The following is a 21,720-nucleotide window of genomic DNA, read 5'->3' on the forward strand; positions in this document are numbered from 1 at the left end:
GAGCCAGGTTTGATTGCCAGAACCCACATGGCAGTTCACTGCCATCTATAACTTCAGTTCCAGGGGATCTGATGCCTTCTGGCCTCTATAGGCACTAGGCAAGCATGTGATGCACAGAAATACATGCAAAGAAAACACTAATGCACAAAAAATAAATACATAAAAATGTAAAAATAAAATAAATTATAGGGAGGTCTTGGTTAAAACTGCTCACTAACATTTGTGAGGCTCTAAGTTCAATCTCCAGCACCAAGCACCACATACACACACACATAGAACAAATAAATAAAAAAGGAAGAGTGAACCTAGCTAGCACAGTAAATGATCAAGTCAGAGGCAATACTTTACAATGTATTTACTCTCTTTAAGCTTGGGCCAGGGGAACAAACCAGTAGACAAATATAAAGAACGCTAGTTGTAATCAAAACAAAATATTGTTTATTAGTACATCCTTATTCACAAACAAATACAGTTGCCTCTCCTCCTCACAAAATATTGATACTGGAAATTTCTAAGTAAAAATAAAGCAGGGCTTAATTCTAGACTATGTATATATCTCTGCATATACATATAATAAAGACACAGATTTTTATTTTCTAGACTTAGACATGCAGCTATCATATTTCATTCTACAAATTTATAGCAACATAGCATTAATGTGTTAGCTAAGTATATTCTATATATCTGTTGCTATATTTATACAGTAACCTGAAATTTATAAATTATATTACTCTGATCTTCAAAAACTTTACCAAGTAAGTAAACAAATACTATTATATTATATGTTATATTATCCTTGAGGATAATACATGAAATCACCTGCAGAGGCAATGAGTTCTTAGAAAACCTGGTATTCAGGATCCTATGTTGTTTACCATTTTAAAAAAATTAGGAAATCTAGACTAAACTCTCCAATTAAAGACCATATGATTATACAAGTTTCCTACACTGCACGAATTTCACTAAGCTTTTGTGTGCCAAGTTAACACAGCAGGCTTCAGACAATATCTTTAACAAGCTGGTCCTTGGCTACTATCTGGAAACTTAGATTTGGAGAAATTTCCTACCATTCCTTGATAAAAACAGCTCACTGTCCCCAAACTGCCTAACAATATGGTTTATGGAGAATATATCTTTTCCTGTAGGAGTACAGAATTTTGATACACATATGGAAAAGGAGTCTATATGAACAGGCCCCAGGAAAAACACTGGATTAAGTCTCCAGTAACCTTTCTGGTGATGACACCGGTACATGTTGTCCTGGCATGATACAATAATGGACACGGTCTTGTGACAGCACTTGGAAAGCACTCCTAGGAAAGTGCCCAGCTTTCTCCAGGCTCTGATCCACTCTTTTTTTCCATTGCTGCTCTGTCTTGTATCTAACTCATGCAATGAATCACATATGTGTTGGCAACATGCTGAGTCCCTCTTGACTCCTCTTAGAGACCCTCTGAAATTAGACATGGTCTTTCAGATCTTTGACACAGACTGCCAGATCCCCCCACCCCGAAAAAAGTAAAAGTAAAACAAGATTAAAGATACATACATGCATATTAAGAGGGTCTACTAGATGAGCAGCAATACTCATTTCATATTCTGAAAGCTTCACATTTTTCACACCAATTTGCTTCATCAGTTTTTCTGCCTAGAAAGGAAAAAAAACAAGCAGGCTTTGATTTGTTATTTAGACACTGACAGTTCAAAACAGATAAAACAGAATTCTGAACAGTAATGAGCAGAAGAGATAATACTTTTCCAGGGATACTCTAGGACCCTTGTGACTTTGGGGTTAAAAAAAAACAACTTAGGGTCTACTCTACTAAAACCAAGAAAATTTAACCAGCTTTTGAGAAATGAAAGCTCAGCACACACAGTAGTAGGAAAAAACTCAGAACTTGGGAGGCTGAGGACTGAGTGAGAGCTGGGCACAGTAATGTCTGTAATACCATGGCTGAGGCAGAAGGGCTTAAGGTCATCCTTTGCTACCAAGCAAGTTCAAGGTCATCTTGGGCTACATGAGACCAGTCTCAAAAGGGGTGTGTCTGTGTGTGTGTGTGTGTGTGTGTGTGTGTGAGAGAGAGAGAGAGAGAGAGAGAGAGAGAGAGAGAGAGAGAGAGAGAGAGAGAGAGAGAGAGAGGAGAGAGGAGAGAAGGAGGAAGGGAGAGAAGGATAGGGAGGGAGGGAGGGGGGAATAGAACACATGATTGAAGAGATCAGTTCAAGCTCCCTTGGCTCCCTAGAGACCTCTGGGTAATTTGTTTTCTTTCCTAGTAGGATTATGATGACAGTTACAGGTAGAGTTGTCAGTATAGAAGCCCAATGAATTAATATCAAACAATAGACAACTGAGTTTCTTTCCTTATGTTAATCAAGTATCTGAAACAGATATCCAATTTCCTTGAACTTAAGATATCCACAAGCAAGAAGTGTTTGTACATGTGTACTTTTAAAGTTTTAAGTTTTATTTTATGTATATGAGTGCTCTATCTACATATACAACTTTATGCTAGAAGACAGCATCAGATCCCACTACTGATGGTTGTGAGCCAGCATGTGGTTGCTGGAATTTGAACTCAGGACCTTGGGAAGAACAGCGTGCTCTTAACCACTGAGCCATCTCTCCAGCCCCCTCCTTAATCTCTTGAACATGCATACCTTCTTTCACTATCTATAAATAAAGCTTTTGTGTCAGCTATTAAAGGTATCTATTTTAGCACTTATTAAGACAATAATGTATTCTTCCCTGTACGCCTTGTACAGGCAAGACTCAAAAAAAAAAGTGGATTTCAACCAGGGACATTATATTTCCCAGGCGACATTTGACAACGTCAAAAATACTTGTCTATCACACTTGGAGACGAGGAGGACATGGTGTTATCAGTATCTAGTCCAATGGTTTCTCAACCTGTGAGTTATGATCCCTTTGGAGGTCTAAAGACCCTTTCATATGGGGTCTCATATCAGATATCCTGTAACGTAATGATATTTACAATTCCTAAAAGTAGCAAAATCATAGTTATAAAGTAGCAATGAAGTAATTTTATGGTTGGGGTCACCACAACATGAGGAACTGGGTCACAGCATTAGGAAGGTTGAGAACCACTGATATAGTCAGTCAAGGCATGACACAGAAGCCCCTGCCCACATCCCAAAGAATTATCAGGCCCAAAATGTCAAAAGTACAGAAACTGAGAAATATCAAGTCTTTTCTTATTAACTAGCTGCCTTGAAAACGTTATTGTATGTCACAACTGTCTACTATAAATAATAGCCTTTACTAATACATGGAATTTCCTAAGTAAAAATTACATTGCGAGCTAGTGAGATGGTTCAGCAGGTAATGGAGCTTGCTGTGAAGGCTAAAGACCTATATTTGATCCCCAGGACCCACATGATGGAGGGAGAGAACAGACGCCCACCGGTTGTTCTGTGATGTCCATCACATTTCTACTGCAGGTGTGTGTGTGTGATGTGTTCACATGCACAACAAAAATAAATGTTTTTAAGTTAAAATATAGTTTATAAAAATAGGGCTGGAGAGATGGCTCAGCCGTTAAAGGCTAGGCTCACAACCAAAAATAGTTTATAAAAATGGAAAATACAACATCATTTACCATCTATCTCCTGCAACAGCAATTCCATTTATGATTTAGGTTGTGTTGATAACAATGACAGGAAAGGTAAAAAGAGGAGTTAAGTTGATGGCTCAGTCATTAAGAGCAGTGACTCCTCTTCCAGAGGACCCAGGTTTGACTTCCAACACCCAAATCATGGCTCACAACCATCTGTACCTCCAGTTCTGGGCAAACAGATAACCTCTTTAAGCCTAAGAAGTAGTTAGTACCTGCTGTCCTAGCTAGGGTTTCTATTGCTGTGAAGAGATACCATAACTCTTTTGAAAAAACAAACAAACAAACAAACAAAAAAAGACAGGGTTTCTCTGCATAGCCTCTGGCTGTCCTAGAACTCACTCTGTAGACCAGGCTGGCCTCGAACTCACAGAGATCTCCCAAGTGGTAGGATTAAAGGCATGTGCCACCACTGTCTGGCCACAGTAACTCTTATAGAGGAAAGTATCTAATTGGGGCTGGCTGACATTTAGCACCATATATATATATATAGCACTATATATATATATATAGTTTTCAAGTAAGTCTTAATTATAATAATCCATTCATATAGGGTCTTCTACATGAGTATTTCAAGAGTTCACAGAAAAGAAAAAAGGACAAACTCTTTATCTAAAAGCTCTGGAGCTGGAGAGACGGCTCAGCAGTGAAGAATGCTTAGGGCCTACCCAGAGGACCTAAGCTGGTTCTCAGCACCCACACCCGTAGCTAACAACTACCTGTTGACTCCACTTCTAGGAAATCTGACAACTCTTCAGGCTACCATAGGAACCTACATTCATATACACTTACACAAATAAAAATAAATCTTTTAAAAAAAAATACAATGAAATGCAAAGCCCTGTTACCAAAAACTGCAAAAATGATAAAATAAAAAAAATTTATCAAATTCTGACCTAAGTCTTCAACTGATTTCCACGATTTGAGGGTGTTGGGGGGGAGAAGAGGTGTGAGGGATGGGGAAGAGATACATGGTTACATTCAGGTACACAATCAAATTAATTTCTTTTAAAATTAATTTAGCAACATAACAGTCAAGCATGCTGGCATACAGCTTTAATCTCAGCATTTGGTAAAAAAGAGAGTATTTATGAGTTCCAGGCCAGCATGGTTTACATAGTGAGTTCCAGGCCAACCAGGGCTACAAGTCTCGAAAAAACTCAAACAACAAACAACCCCTATATTGTACCCAGAAGAAGCCTCACAAGCTCAACTACGCTGGATCCTTAAGTATTTCAAACTTTAAGTATTAAAAACTGTGAGAAAAAAAAATTTCTGTTGTTGGCAAGACCCCCTCCAAAAAAAATAAATAAAATAAAAGAACCCTATATTGATCAGACTTCACAGAGTATTAAAATAGTGAAAATAGGCTGACAATACAAGCTAGACGTCTCACCAATTATTTTATAGCCAAATTCAGGCAATAAATTTACAAATGTCCAAACTCTTTTCAGAAACATATTTACTATGATATTTATGAAACTGTGGTTTTCACTTTTTACTAATTAGGTATGATGCCTAATGTGTAAAACAGCTACTTATTTATATCTGTCTCCCATGCCTGTCTATAGCATTTGAAAAAGCAAATGTCATCTCTTTTTATGTAAGTGTTCATTAAATGAATCAGTCATAACTCATAAAATAAACCTAAGAAGCCATGAGTAGAAACATCTTGTCCTCAATAGCAAGAAAAAGCTGAAAGACTTCTTTAAACCTTTTTTTCAAAGAATGAACAGAAATCAAACACACGTCTCAACCTAGTAAAGAAATGGTCATAAGAGACAGCAGCTGAAAACAGTCAAATTATAACCAGTAACATTCTTAAGCTAACAGAATTTGGGGTGGTGTATGTACCAAGTCTAAGACTTAAGTCTAATAAAACTTAAGTCTAAGTTTATTAGTGTTTACAAATTTAAATGCCATACAAAGCAAAATGTTTACTGTTGCCAAAAATAATTATTTGTGTTTGCTCTGCTAAAGATTTTCATCGATATTCATTTCTATCATGTTCCTGATGAAAATATTCTAATAAGAATATTGTTTTATTCAAGGCCAGCCTGGTCTACAGAGTGAGTTCCAGGATAGCCAAGACTGTTTCACAGAGAAACCCTGTCTCACAAAACAAACAAACAAACAAAAAAGAATATTGTTTTTAAAAAAACAAACAAACAAACCAACAACTGTATTTCCACCTTGGGGTAACTCTAACCAAGCAAGTGAAAGACTTGTTGTATGATAAAAACTTTAAGACACTGAAGAAGACATCAAGATAGAAAGATCTCCCATGCTAATGAACCGGTAGGTTTAATATAATAAAAACAGCCATGCTACCAAAAACAATATGCAAGTTTAATGCAATCTTCATCAAAATTCCAATACAATTCTCCACAGATAATGAAAGGACAATTTTCAGGTCCATATGGGAACACAAAAACCCAGGATAAGCCGGGCGGTGGTGGCGCACGCCTTTAATCCCAGCACTCGGGAGGCAGAGCCAGGCGGATCTCTGTGAGTTCGAGGCCAGCCTGGGCTACCAAGTGAGTTCCAGGAAAGGCGCAAAGCTACACAGAGAAACCCTGTCTCGAAAAAAAAAAAAAAAACCCAGGATAGCTATAACTATCCTGAATAATAAAAGAACTGCTAGAGACATCACCATCCCCAATTCCAAGCTGTACTACAAAGCTTTAGTAACAAAGACAGTATGGTACTGACACACAAAAAAAGACACATTGATCAATGGAATCAAACTGAAGACCTAGACATAAATCCACATACCTATGGACGGACACCTGATTTTTGATTAAAAAAAACAAGCAAAAAACACAGAAACAGAAATACACACTGGGAAAAAAAGACAGCACCCTTCACAAATGGTGCTGGTCAAACTGGATTTCTGCATATAGAAGAATGCAAACAGATCTATACTTATCACCCTGCACAAAACTCAACTCTAAACAGAAACAACTTAGATATCCTTCAATAGGAAAATGAATAAAGAAAATGTGGTACATTTATACAATGGAGCATTACTCAGCTGTTTCAAAACAAAGAAAAAATAAAAGAAACCATGCAACTTGCAGGCAAATGGTGGAGCTTAAAAAAAAAAAAATCATCCTGAGTAGGTATCCCAGATCCAGAAAGACAAATATATCACTTATATGTGGATATCAGCTGTTAAGTCAATGATAAACAAGCTACAATCCACAGAACCACAGAGGTTAGGTATAGAGTAATGGACTAGTGGAACAGATAGATCTCCCTAAAAAAGGGAAATAGACTAGACAGTGATGGATGGACTTGGACGATAGGGGGCTGGGAGGATCAAGTGGAGATGGGGGAAAAGGGAGGAAATACAGGGAGAGAGAGCTAAAATTAAGGGCCATTTGAGGGATAGTATTAAAACCTACTACAGTAGAAACTTACTAAAATATATACATATATGAAAGTGATCTAAATGAAATCATCAAATAATGGGGGAGACAGAGTGCCAACTAAACATCTCATTACAAATGAAGCTTTCAATACCAGGACTGGGTTACACCTAATGGAGTAGTTAGCCAAAAGGGTACCATAGGAATCCCTAAACAACCCAGGCTGTTGCCAAGATTATAGGTTATTCTCCATGAACTGACAGAAAGGCTCCATTGCTTAAGACAACATCTACACAACACACTGAACAGGGAGAGGTCGGGCTGGTGATTACATGGAGCCTTCACCTCTACATTCTAGCATCTCTGGTACAGGAAGGTACATAAGCATGCTACCAAATGGGGAACATAAAATGTGGTGATATATTGTGTCCCCCAATATATTGTGCATCCTAATAAACTTATCTGGGGTCAGAGAACAGAACAGCCACTAGATATAGAGACCAAAAAAAAAAAAACGGTGGCACATACGCCTTTAATCCTAGCATTCCAGAGGCAGAGAGCCGTCTGGATCTCTGTGAGTTCAAAGGGACACTGGAAACAGCCAGGCATGGTGATGCACACCTTTAATCCCAGGAAGTGATGGCAGAAAGCAGAAAGGTATATAAGGTGTGAAAACCAGGAACTAGAGCTGGTTAAGCTCTTAGGCTTTTGAGCAGCAGTTCAGCTGAGAGTCATTCTGGATGAGGACTCAGAGGCTTCCAGTCTGAGGAAACAGGATCAGCTGAGGAATTGGCAAGGTGAGGTGGCTGTGGCTGGTTCTGCTTCTCTGATCTTCCAGCACTGACCCCAGTACCTGGCTCCAGGTTTGTTTTTATTAATAAGACCTTTTAAGATTCGTGCTACAATAAAACACCAACCCAGCCACAAACCCTGATCTACGATGATACCTTGTGTGCAAGATCTGCTGGCCACTAAAGCTAGGGCAATGGTGGCACAAAGCTTGTGGGAGTAACTAACATATCTGATTTGACTTAAGGCCCCCTCCACAAGATGGAACCCACACCTGACACTGCTTGGGACTTGAGTGACCAAGAACTTGAGACTAGACAGCCCAGGGACCTAGGGTAAAAATAAATACTACTGTTCTGAAACAAACAAAAACACCTTGCAATAAAATGACTCCTAACAACACTCTGCTTTGCTCATAGACCAGTGCCTTGCTGAACCATCACAGAAGCTTGTTCCTGCAGCACAAGAGAACAAATACAGAGACCCACAGACAGACTTTATGCAGAGAACAAGAGACCTTGCAACACTCAGCCCTAAATGGATGTCTCCATCAAATTCCTCCCCACCTCAGGTCTCAGGGAATCATATGGAAGAGAAGACAGAAAGCACTGAAGAGCCAGAGGGAATGGAGGACACCAACAAGCCCTCTACATCAGTGGTTCTCAACCTTCCTCATGCTGTGACCCTTTGATAGAGTTCCTCATGTTGTAGTGACCCCCGAAAAAATTATTTTCATTGCTACTTCACAACTGCAATTTTGCTAGTTAGGAATCATAATGAAAATATCTACTATGCAGGATATCTGATATACAACCCTATGAAAGGGTCATTTAACAGCCCACCCCACCTCTGGTGGGGCACAACCTATAGATTGAGAACCGTGCTCTACAATGCGATCAAATCAACATGATAACAGCTCATATGAACTCAGAGACTGAAGCCTGGAGAGGTCTGCACCAGGTACTGCACATATATTATGGCTTCCAGTTTAGTGTTGTTATGGAATTCCTGAGTGGGTGAACAAGTAGGTCTTTGATTCTTGTGTCTTTTCTTAGGCTCTTTTCCCTCTGTTTGTTTTATCCAATTTATATGTGTTAAGTTTTTGTTTTATATTATTATATTTTATTTTATTATTATCCCTTAGAAGCCTGTTTGTTTTCTAATGAGACAGAAAGGGAGCGGATCCAGATAGGAGAGGAGGTAGGAAAGAATTGGGAGTAGAGAGAGGGGAAATTGGAATCAGGATACATTATGTGAGGGGGAAAAATCAATTTTCAATAAAACGAGAGAAGAAAAAAAAAGCAATCAGACAAAAATAAAACAACAACAAAATCTATATTCTCATTCATCATTTTTCTTCTGATGTTTATTTACAGAGTAAAAAAGACTTTTAGGATTGATATTGAGAAGATGTACCAATGAATTTCTGCACATCATTTATAATCTTAGCTTGGGTAAAAAAATATTTGCTAGCATAGGAGACATGACCTTCATACCCTGAAATCATACCTGTTTCTGAGCTTCTACTTTCTGCTTTCTGGTTGGGTCAATCGCATCTACCATCCATTTGATAGTGAAGTATGTTACTGCACCAAATATTGTTAAACGGAAAATTAAACCAACAACTTCGTTCCGACTCAATGGACGAGAAAAGGCTTCAGCATGTACCATCTTGACTATTAACCTAAAAAAAAAAGAAAAGAAAAGTCACTAGGAAATAACAGTATTTGCTAAAATTGGGAGAGAAAGTGGATTGAACTAAGTAAAAGAAACTAACTTCTGGTCAAAATAAAACACTGCTTATCATTCAAAAAATGTCTCATTTGAAGGAAAGCTATCTTTTTAAATGTTAAGTAAACAAACAAATTAAAAGCTTCCCTTAGAAACTGAAACATAATAGATAGAGGTTTAGTTAGAGGATGAACACTTATTAAAAAGTATAGTGGAAGCCTGGTGCGGTGGTGCATGCCTTTAAGCCAGCACTCAGGATGCAGAGGCAGGTGGATCTCTGTGAGTTTGAGGCCAGCCTGGTCTATAGAGTGAGTTCCAGGACAGTCACAACTACACAGTGAAACCCTGTCTTGAGGACAAAAAAGAAGGTATAGTGGAGATATTATGTTACTCTTAGCTTTTAGATATGTTTCAGAGAACCTGGAAAACTATAATTTTAATATTAATCCAACTGAAGAAAAGGAGGTTAACAAGAGTTTTACTAATCCAAGAGCATACATTTATTCTATTGTGCACAACAAATACCAAGTAGTTTTTGGAGAGTGAAATCTAACTACAAATTGACTCGTTTCACATACTTATATTTAAGGTTTTTAAAACCTGCTCAAATTTAAATATGCACCTTTTTGGTTGTTTGTTTTGGTTTTGGTTTTTGTTTCTTGAGACAGGGTTTCTCTGAGTAGCCCTGGGTGTCCTAGAACTAGCTATGTAGACTAGGCTGGCCTCAGCCTCACAGAAATAAATATACGGTTTCTTAATTGATAAGTGACATTAAAGTCTTTGAACCATCCTTTGCTTCCAACAACAACGTAAATATGAAGCAAGAGAACTTTCAAAAATTTTGAACCAAGAAAATTAGTCTGGAGGTCTGGGGATTTAGCCTAGCAAATCAAGATCCTTGGTTTGGTCTTCAGCTTAGGGGAAAAGGGTTACAGTATTTGCTGGAGAAAAAAATTGCAAACTGTTGTGGGATAGTTGTACACTGTGAAGATATATTGCTGTAATTTGTGTAATAAAAAGCAGAACGGCCAATAGCTAGGCAGGAGAGCTAGGCAGAACTTCCAGGAAAGAGAAGACTGGGGGAGGAAAAGAGAGAGTCGCCATGGAGATGCAGAGGGAGTCGGACATACCGAATTAAGGAGAGGTAACAAGCCAACTAAACAGAACGTAGATTAATAGAAACAGGTTAATTTAAGTTGTAAGAACTAGTGGGACAAGCCTAAGCTAAAGTCAAGCTTTCATAATTAATAATAAGTCTCCATTTAGTTATTTGTGAGCTGGCGGGACAAGAAAGCCCAACTACAACAAACTATACATCTGACAAATGCTTAATACCTAGACTATTTAAAGCATTTAAAAACTTAAAAACACACACAACACCCAATCACTAAATGATAGTCTAATGAGGTAAATTAAAAGTGCAAATTAAAACTGCCTTGACATTCCATCACATCCCAGTCAGAATGGCTAACATCAATAAAACAACAAATGCTGGTAAGGATGTACAGAAGCAGGAATCATGTTTATACAATACTAGGGGGTATGAAAGTTGCTGCAACTACTACAGAAATCAGTATGGAGACCAACTATACCACACACCCAAAGAACTGTAAGCATACCAGGAGATACTTGCACAATCATGCTTTTTGCTAACCTACTCCCAATAGCCAAGCTACAGAACTAGAACTAGCCTAGATGTTCACCAACAGATGAATGGATGGATGGAGAAATTGTGGTGCACAATGGGATTTAGTGAGCTAGAAAGAAGAAATGATCACATTTTCAGGGAAATTAATGAAGACTGGAGAGCATTATGGTAAGTAAATGAGCAGGATCAGAAAGACCAATATAGCATGTTCTATATTTAAATTTAATTTTTGAGCGAGTTCTAGGACAGTCAACGTTACACAAGAGAAACTCTGTGAAAAAAAAACACAAAAAACCCACAAATAAACAAATAAAAGTTAGAAATATAAATGTAGGGAATGAAAGCACAAAGGACAATAAGAGGTAAAGAAAAGATCTAAAGCAGCACTCTCAACCTGTAGGTCGAGACTCCTTTAGGGTGACAGATGTATCAGACATCCTGCATATCAGGTATTTACATGTTGATTCATAACAGTAGCAAAATTAGTCATGAAGTAGCAACATGGTGATTTCATGGGGGTCAACATAAAGAATTGTGTTAAAGGGTCACAGCATTGGAAGGTTGAGGACCACTACTCTAAAGGGAAGGGTGAAGGGGAACAAGAAAGGATAATGGACTGACTACAGTGGCATGAAAACGAACGGAGGATCTGGACATGTCTCATGCATGGAATCCCTGTACTTGGGAGCCTGAGACAGATTGTCTGGAGTTAGAGGCCTATCTGGAGTGCACAGTGAGTTGTAGGACAGCTTGGGCTACAGTGAGATCCTGTCTCAACAATAATAGGTTACATAAGAAAAATCTATCACAGCCAGGCAGTGGTGGTGCGTCTGTCCCTTTAATCCCAGCATTTGGGAGTCAGAGATAGGTGGATCTTTGAGTTCGAGGCCAGCCTGACCCACAAAGTGAGTTCCAGGACAGCCAAGACTGTTACACAAAGAAACCCTGTCTCGAAGGAAAAAAAAAGAGCTTATCACAAACAAAAGAATACACCCACAAACAGAGGGAAAGGAGGTGATGTGACTACTTTTAAATATGTTACATCTCTGAGCAACTACAACAATCAGGTTTACAGCAGGAATTCACTCCAGTGTCAAAGGCAGTACCTTCACAAAATAAGCTTAGCAGGAAGGATGTGACTATCACATTTTAGGAGATAGGATATCAGTGTCCAACAATGTCTTTAAGCCTTGGCAAGTGCTGGGAGAAGGGGAGAAGAAAAAATATACATACATATTAACTCATGTAGAAATAAACCAGAATCTAGACTGTTCAGTGATAGGTGCTAGGTGGGTATTGCAAAGACTAATTTTATCCATGTTCCTTCTAGCTCTAACACTTTTCTTACTACTGCTAATCTAAAATGCTTCTCATTGGCTTTCTTTGAAACAGCTCTAATATTTGTTTATAGCTGTGAAGTAGAGAAAAACCTCTGAATTCTTTCAGTCATCCAATAGCATTGTCAGATTTCTAAAGTATTTCCAAGTCAGTGTTCACACTTCTCTGTTAGGAGCCATTCAAATCACAGTAATTATTTAAACGAGTAACTGAAAGAGCTCATTTTGGATAAAGAAACTTTGGCCTAGGATAAGTAGTTCACTCAATAAGAACTTCCCAAACATCTCCAAAAATGTGCTAAAATGGCTAATACATAGTACTCAAAAATACAGTGCAGTTATATTAATTATTAAAGAAAAAAATGAAACTAACTTAGCCACCAAATTATAATTGCCTCATGTAACAAATCACAGTATGGATTAGTATCCATAGTATTATCCATTAGTATGGATTTCAAATATAGGACACATGACAGTCAGCTTCACAAAGGACCTGAAAATTTTACTTCCTTTGTCTTTATCCCAATAAAGCTGCAAACACAGTTGAAAATAATCCAATAGGTGGAATAAGGGTTTTGTTAATCTGTGAAAAGTCATGACATTCCAATAAAGTTTTTGTTTTTCAAAAGTTTGGGTCAGAGCTGGGTACAGTGACAAAAAACCAGGGATCTCAGCACTCAAAAGACTTAAGACTTAAGGTTCAAGGCTAACCTGAGCTGCACAGGGTTCAAGATTAACCTAAACTACATAAAACATCCCTGCCTCAAAAAAAAAAAAAAAAAAAAGTTTTAATTAAAATGTTGAAATTGCCATCTACTGGGTAGTCCGTGAATTACAAAGGTAAGTCAGCGCTGTGGGCTGTTTCCAGAGCACATTTCCTTAAAGTCATCAAGACAGTAACAATTTTTAAGCCTATCAAAAAACAGCCAAGGACAATTTTTCCTATTCCAAAATTAACGGTGATTCAAGGCAGATTTAAGACTACTGCATGCCTACCTTAAGTGACTTCAAAATCCTGAAACGTCCTGATAGAAATGAAAAATTTTATACAGTCTCCATAGATGAGATGTACACCATTCTATCATTCACATAGCATTGCTATATCTGCAGAATAAGGCTATTACAGTTCCTTATCATTTCAAAAATGTGTACAATAAACGCTGCAAACGTAGAGAATGTATTTCAATTTTGCATAAACACTAATTTTAGCAATATATACACACTGCTGTATACAACCTAAGACACCACAAAACCGGTGTGATTATTATCTTTACACAAATACAACTTTACACAGCAGTTTCATTTTGAGCTCTAGTTTCAGTGCGGATACCGTATCTTTCTGCAACCTACTAACGTTTATTATACGGCAATATTTTCTTCCTAAGTCACTGCAGTGTTCTACGAATGGTCTTTCAACCCAGCTACCGAGGCCATGCAGACGCAGCCTGTGACCACGAATGCCTGCCGCGCTCCGAGCAGAGGACAGGTCATGATTAACATCAGCATCTTCCGAGAAAGCGTGGCCAGCCCTGAGGAAACACCTCCGCCTCTGCACAAAGAGGGCAGGACCGGCGGCACGAGCGGACCGGTTCCTTCCAGCCGCCTTCCTACAAGCCTGCTCCCAGGGTCGCCCAGAGCGCCCCCAATCCTGCCGGGACCAGGCCGCCTACAGGAGATGTCCTTGCGAGCGGCCGAAGTCTCCCGCCAGCGCCGAGACCTGAGGGCTCGCGCCGGGCCGGGCGCCAAGGCGAGGCCCCGGACGCCCTTGGAGGTTAATCCGCTGGATCCGGCTGGGCCGGGGCAGCGCTCAAGTGTGACCGGTGTGGGGGGGCAGGTGACTGTCGGGCTAGGCTCCCCGGGTGAGCGCCAGGCCCTCGGGGACCCGGAGGGATGGGGGACGCACCTGGCCCAGCCCCGCGGGAACCCGCTACTCACCCAGAGGCAGGACCAGAGGCGCTAGGAGCCCTAGCCCGGCCTCGCACAGGAAAGAAATGCCGCCTGGGAGGGAATGCTTCCGGCCGGAGCCACGCCCCCCCCGCACAGAGCATGCGCAATTCGTGCCCAGCGCTGCAGTCCGAGCCTCAGGCGTAGAGACGCAACGCCGGGCGAACTGCTTTTCCCATCCTATACATTAGTATCTATCTGCGGTGCCGGTACATTTAGAAAGGTGGATAGGATGTCCATGACGCTCCCCAAAGTCTCTGAGTTCGGCGTCAGAGACTCAGAAACTGAATTGGGGAAGGCGCTTGACACATGAAATCCCTGTGCTGCTCTGGAGCTGTATGCGAGCCTGAGAGAGGAGCCTTTTACAGAAGGCAAAGAAATACTTCCCTGCTCTGATAGACTTCCACTACCCTCGGCAAGTCCTCATGCTGCTGTGCAGACGCGCATGGCCTCACCATTTGCCTTTCGGTTTCTAGGGTGAGCTCACCCTCCTCCCCCATCTCTGTACTGACACCTGGAGGTGGCGCCTGAGAATCCGCTGAACGCATGAGCAGCCAGGCAGACCAGGGAGGTCTGGCAGTTGGGTCAGAATAGGGCATCTGGTGACAGGTTTTGCATGTTGATGACTTTTCTTTTACCCCTTCCTCTTGCAAAGTGAAGGACATGACACAAAGGTCCGAGGGAACCGTATCTGAAAACCAACCCCTTCTGAATGCGTACACCACCAAGGAACAAATAGTAGACGCTGCCTTAAATAAAAAAAAAAGAATATCACTTCAGATAAACGTGGTGGGACTATGAAAGAATAAGACAGACTTCTTAAGATCTCCTTATATTCCTGGAGGAGGGAGGTTGTTTCGCTCTGTTGTCAGGATTATCTTTTATGGCTAAGGAATTCTGCAGCCAAGCTGGGCTTGGTCTCCCATGCCTGTTTTTCCAGCATTGGGTGGCTAAGGAAGGAGCATTGCTTTGTACCTTGGATTACATAGCAACACACTGCCTCCATCTGCAGAAACTTGTTAAATTAGCAAACGGTGTGGTGTTGTCAATAGCTATGGGGAGACAGCCCAGCAGTGCTGCCAGAGCCTGAGAAGTTCCTTGCTAAAGGACTGTATTGGGAGCAGGGCAGTAGTGCACACACCTTTAACTCAGCACTAGGAAGGCAGAGGCAGGCGGATATCTGAGAACTGTATTGGGTTCTCTAGGAGAACAGAATAGATGGAATGCATAGATATTAATTAAAAGAAGGTTGTTTTGGTTTTTTGTTGTTTGGTTTGGTTGTCTGCTTGTTTTAGATTGGTTTATACAATACAATGTGAGTGGCCCAACGGTGGCTGTCCTGGTAGCAGTGCAGTCCTCAAGATTAGATACCTTAGCAGTCCCAACCTGACACCAAAAGCTTTAAGGATTCCTGGAGAGCCACTACTAGTCCACTGGAAAAATCTGGATTCTGATATCAGTGAAAGATGCCAGAGGTGGCAATATCAACAGTGGCAGTGGCAGAAACAGAGTAGATGAACTCACCCAGCACAGGCAAAGGCAAGCAAGCTCAAAGCCAGTCCCCAGGACTTCCTTATATTTGGGCCAGTACCTGGACTGCTCATATTTAAGGTGAGTCTATCAATTAACCTAGTCAAGAGAATCCCTCACCAGGATGCCTAGTGGCTTGTCTTGGGTGATTCTGGATGTTGCCAAGTTGATGGTATTAACTCTCACTGTCATGAGCACCTCCCCTCAGATAAAGTAGGACTCTTGACTACACGACAACAAAAAAGAGTAAGGCAAAGATAGTGGGTTATTAAGTAGAGATATGAGATAATGCTTCAGATTTAAGTATGGGGAGGGGGGGGGATCATGACAGAATACATGATCAAAATATATGTTGCTGCTCGTTTCCTTTTCCTATGTCTGCTGGACCTAATGTCATTTAGCAAATCCTAAGGAAATTTCTTGCATCTGGGCCTCAAGACATCCAATTACTGGCTTTCTCCAAATCACACATGTTCCTTCCCAGAAGTCCAAAAATCAACTAGGTTCTTTCAGAATAGAGTAGAGTGAATATATGATTTTTCATCTCTGGATATTGCTATATAATCTATGGCAATACAAAATGCAATATTTGGTCCATAATAGGTATGCAATAATATAATAATATAGGTGTACATTATGTTAATATTAATCAAGGAGGTTCTGGGCTATCCGTTTTTATTTTACTTTTATGTGTTTGTGTCTGCAGGCATGTGTATGCTTATGTGTATTTATTTGTGAAGGTCAGAAGGTGAGTGGTGAGTGTCTTCTATTATATTCTACTCTTTTTTTTGAGATAGGGTCTCTTACTGTACCTAGACCCTGGAGTTCACTAGGCTAGCTGGCCAGAAATCCCTGTGAATCCTCTTCCCTGTACTTCTCCAGCATTAGAATTAAAGACATAGACCACTGTGCCTGACTTTTTTCTAAAATATTTTTTCTTATTGAATGTCTCACTTCCAGATCCTCCCTACAGTTTCTGCCTCGGATTCCTTTTCTTCAACTGTTGATCTATGAGTGTGTGCATACAACCTGTTCAGTTCGTACCATGTTACCTGCACATGTATTTTGGGGCTGACTGTTCAGTATTGGATAACCAATTGGTGCGGCTCCTTCCTGCGGAAGGCTATTTCTACTTCTATTTCTATTTCTATTTCTTCTATTTCTATTTCTACTTCTCTCAGCATTCCTTAGTCTGTAGTTCTTAGTCTTGGGTTGGGGCCCCTACAGGCTTTCCACCTTCCATGTTAGCATGTCTCTTGGTGCCCTCCTTGCTTGGGTGTTCTTTAGGCACCCATGTGGTTGAGAACTCACCGACGTAGCATCCCTGTCATTTCCAGGGGACAAATCTCACATCAGAGATCCTGTTCCTCTGGCTCTTACAATCCTTTTGTCCCCTTTTCCTCAATATTCCCTGACTGTTAGGTCCAGAAGTTATGTTGCAAATGTATCAGCTGGGGCCAGGTACCACATAATCACTTGTTCTCTGCATTTTGATTGGATGTGGTTTTCTGTCATGGTCTCCATCTATTGCAAAGAGAATTTTCTTTGGTGAGGGTGGGAGTTACACTTACTTGTGGGCATAAAGATTAATGTTTAGAATGAAGTTAGAAATTATGCTGGTTTAGGAAAGGGATGGTTGTAGGTTCTCCTCCAAGATCCCCAACCTCACTGGCCCTGGATAATTTGCTAGGTTTCCAGTACCAAGTTGAGAGGGGCTTTAAGTCCAATTACACTTGGTTGGTTGCCACCAAGATATGAATGCCACTACTGTATATACCCTTAGGGTTATCATACCATGCTGGTCATTTGTTGTAGTTCATAGGCATCATAGCTGAGTAGGACTATGGTTTGCTTCTCTCCCTTGGAAGTTTGCATAACACCTTCTGGTATCATGAAAGCTAGTCCTCAGGGAGGAGGCTTTCAGTTCAGTTCCAGCTTGGATCCTCTGGGTATCTGGGGTGCATTGTGTCTTCAGCAATAGGGACTTGATCTTCAACCTCTAGGAGGCAACAAAAGGTAACAAAAACACCCTATAATATTTTGGAAGTCTGGGAGCTTCTTATGCCTGGTATTGGGGGTTTGGGGAGTTTTGTTGGATAATCTATGGATTTGGGTGGCACATTGTCATCTCAATGGTGGCGGGGGGGGGGGGGGGGAGGGTGAGAGGGAAAGAGAGACTTATACATATACTTATATGTATTAAATGTAATTTTAGGTAAAATAAATAAATGATTCCTTATGGCTTTTTCAAATATGCTTGCTGTTATTTTATTTTCCTCCCCCTCTCTCTCTCTGGATTGACCTCCCTCCCTAATTGCCCACCCCTCCCATGATCCTTTTCACTTCACTGGCTTCTGCAGTTACTTCAGGTTATATACTCACATCTGAAGATTTGTAGTTAGGAGCCACAGATAAGAACATCAGACATATATCTGAGTCTGGGTTACTTCACTCAATATGTTTTTTTCTAGTTCCATCCATTTATGTGCAGATTTTATGTTTCTTACAGCTGAATAGAATTCCATGGTGTGTATTACCACATTTTTATTATCCATTCATCATTTGAAAGACATTTAGATTGTTTCCATTTCCCAGCTATTGTGATGAAAAGAGTTGACCAAGTATCCATGGGATAGGATGTCAAGACTGTTGGGCATGTCCAAGAAGTGGTTATAGATGGATCATATGGTATATTCTTTTAGCTTTTTGAGGGTTCTCCAAGAACCAGAGTGGTTTATTTCCAGAGTGGTTGCACCAGTTTACAATATCATTAGTAGTAAATAAGGGTTCCTTTTTCCTCATATCCTCTCTACAATTTGTTGATCTTTGACATTCTGAATGGAGTAAGATGAAATCTCAAAGTTGTTTTGATTTGCATTTCCCTAATTGCTAGAGATGATGGACAGTGTGAAATATTTCTTAACCACTTTTCTTCTTTCTTTTTTGAGAACTCTCTGTTTATATCTCAAACCTATTATTTTTTAAATGAGTAATTTTACTCTTTTGTTTTGTTTTGTTTTTTGGTTTCTCTGTGTAGCTCTGGCTGTCCTGGCACTTGCTCTGCAGACCAGGCTGGCCTCAAACTTGGAGATCTACCTGCCTGTGCCTCTCAAGTGCTGGGATTAAAGCCATGTGCTACCACCGCCCAGCAGTTTTTTTAGTTCTTTATATATTCTGGATTTTAATCCTCTGTCAGATGTATAGCTGGCAAAGATATCCTCCCATTCTATAGGGCTTCCTCTTCACTCAAATTCACTTTTTAGTTTTATAAGGTTCCACTTACCAATGGTTGGCCTTAATTCCTGGGCAAATGGAGTGGTATTTAGAAAGTCCTTTCCTACAGCTATATCGTATAAAAAAAACTGCGTATGTTTTCTTATATATCCTGTACGAAACTGCCTATGTTTCAATGTCTGCACTTTCATAGTTAGGTCTAGGATCCATTTGGAGTTAACCTTTGTTTAAGATGATAGAAACATGGCCGGGCGGTGGTGGCGCACGCCTTTAATCCCAGCACTCGGGAGGCAGAGGCAGGCGGATCTCCGTGAGTTTGAGGCCAGCCTGGTCTCCAAAGTGAGTTCCAGGAAAGGCGCAAAGCTACACAGAGAAACCCTGTCTCGAAAAACCAAAAAAAAAAAAAAGATGATAGAAACATGACTTACTTTATTCTTCTATATGTGGACATTAAGGTTTCCTAGCATGATGTGTTGAAGATGTTGGCTTTTCTCCAGTGTATACCTTCGGCACTTTTGTCAAACGTTAGATAGCTGTAGTTATGTGTACTCATGGTTCAGTCTTCAGTTTTGTTTCTTTGGTCTATGTGTCTGTTTCTGTGCCAGTACCATACTGTTTTATTACTATGGCTCTGGAATGTATCTTGAGGTCTGGAATGGTAATTGTTCCAGAATTGTTCTCTTTGCTCAAGATTGTTTTGACTACCCAGGATCTTTTGTGATTCTACATGAATTTTAGAATAGTTTCTATTTCTATGAAGAGTGGGACAGAGATTTTAAATTGGGATTGCATTGAATCTGTAAACAACTTTTAGCAAAATGGTTATTTTTCACAATATTAATTCTACCAATCCATGAGCATTTAATGTCTTTCCATTTTCTTTCTTTCTTTTTTTCCCTTGGTGGTGGGTGGGAGGTTGAGAAGACAGAGTTTCTCTGTGTAACCACTCTGGCTATCTTGGAACTCGCTCTATAGACCAGGCTGGCCTCAAACTCACAGAGATCCATCTGTCTCTGCCTCCCAAGTGCTGGGATTAAAATTAAACATTTTCTTAGATAAGCAACTTAAGCTTTAAAGTCTTTCAACCTTTTACACTTTACATCTCTTTTGTGAATTTCTTTTCTTTTGGTAAAAAGGAAAGCTGTAACTATAACTATCTTGTCTTCAACTCCATCAGAGACCCAACAAGAATATAATATTATTTGAGTAAACGGGAAGTCCAGAGCAAACAACTTTCAAAACTATAGAAACACCAAAGATAGTTGGCTGCCTAGACAGTCACCCAGGATCCTCTGTAATGCTGGGGCATCCATTTTCTTCCTACAGGCCTAGAATATCTGACAGACTTTCCTGTGAATCAGGAATTTTGAAGGACAGTCCTACTTTGTCTTGGCAAAGTTCGGCAGTCACTTTCTTTTGTGTCCTGCTTGTCCAATTTGGACTGCATACTATCAGCAGTCACGGCAAGGGCAGTTTCTTGCCCAAATGGCTAGCTTTGCCACATAGAAAGCAAACTCCATACAGAGGTTCTTCGATGCCTGTCACCCTCTTTTGAAGTAGGTTGGTGCTGCCAAGAGCAGATGTGTCTCACTGTTGTGAAAAGCCTTAAGTTATTAAAACATTTTAAATGCCATAATCTGTAGGCCTTTGATGTGTTTGAAGACCATTTATTTAAAATATTTCTGACTTTGAAAACATACCTAACATGACATAAACTTGATTGTTATAGATTACTAACTACTAACTTGTATTTCTTTATTATCCTAGCTTTTAAGAAGAAATTTACATTACATTGTTAAATGAGGTTCATAGGTAAATACCTTAAACAAGAGTAGAAACATATATACAGTATAACAATAACCTTAAATTTATATTAATATACAAAAATCCATACCAATGTAAAATATTTGAGACTAGTTGCTTTTTTAGTTCAAAAGTAGATTTGATAATCTACCCTTTATTCTATCATTCCTATATTCCACCTTTTTTTCATTTCAGAACGAGATCCCTGAATCTAATCTTCTTTGTTCAGTTTTCTCCCTATGACCAACAACAACTTGTAACCAACCCCCCTAAATGATGATAAACATCCATAATCCATTGAATAACCAAAAATGACCCACCCAACCTCTTGGGAATGTGGGCATTGTGTTCTCTAGACTGCTTCCTGTCATCTGGGGATGATGGCATCACTAGGGGACCCTGAGAAAATTGAGATAATGGTCAAGTCCTGGGAGTGCTAGCTATACCATTTGTTGTCCAGTCTCTGTGTAATGGAAAAGTGCAAAGTCCTGCTGGAGTAGTGCATGAGGCTGGACCATCTCAGCTAGCAGCTTTGAAGTTGTTCCAGATGCAGAATTTTGAGGAAATTGTAACAGGCATTTTGAGGCTAGATCACTGGAGCTACTTGTCTTTATTAATGTCTGGTCCTTTTTTTCTGAAAACATAAACTTTTAAAGGTAACATATATATCTGCATCAATACAAGTATGAAATATGCAGTGT

General features: G+C 39.9%; 1 protein-coding gene across 7 annotated transcripts in view; it reads right to left on the reverse strand.

Moving 5' to 3' along the window:
- The window catches only part of Atad1 (ATPase family AAA domain containing 1), a 91,341-nt gene that overhangs the window by 31,258 nt on the left and 38,363 nt on the right, over positions 1 to 21,720 (reverse strand). For 2 of the 7 annotated variants that reach the window (XM_076562303.1, XM_076562322.1), the window contains exons 2-3: positions 9,302 to 9,476; positions 1,550 to 1,648 (exon numbers count right to left, since the gene is read on the reverse strand). In XM_076562303.1, coding sequence (XP_076418418.1) covers positions 1,550 to 1,648; positions 9,302 to 9,476 — 274 coding nt within the window. Of the gene's footprint in view, positions 1 to 1,549; positions 1,649 to 9,301; positions 9,477 to 12,277; positions 12,372 to 13,504; positions 14,569 to 21,720 lie in introns of those variants that run through there. The other 5 variants (XM_076562309.1, XM_076562316.1, XM_076562311.1 and 2 more) reach the window with 5 other exon arrangements.

This window comes from Peromyscus maniculatus, chromosome 1 (assembly GCF_049852395.1).
Source record: "Peromyscus maniculatus bairdii isolate BWxNUB_F1_BW_parent chromosome 1, HU_Pman_BW_mat_3.1, whole genome shotgun sequence".
In the NCBI taxonomy this organism is placed as follows: domain Eukaryota; kingdom Metazoa; phylum Chordata; class Mammalia; order Rodentia; family Cricetidae; genus Peromyscus; species Peromyscus maniculatus.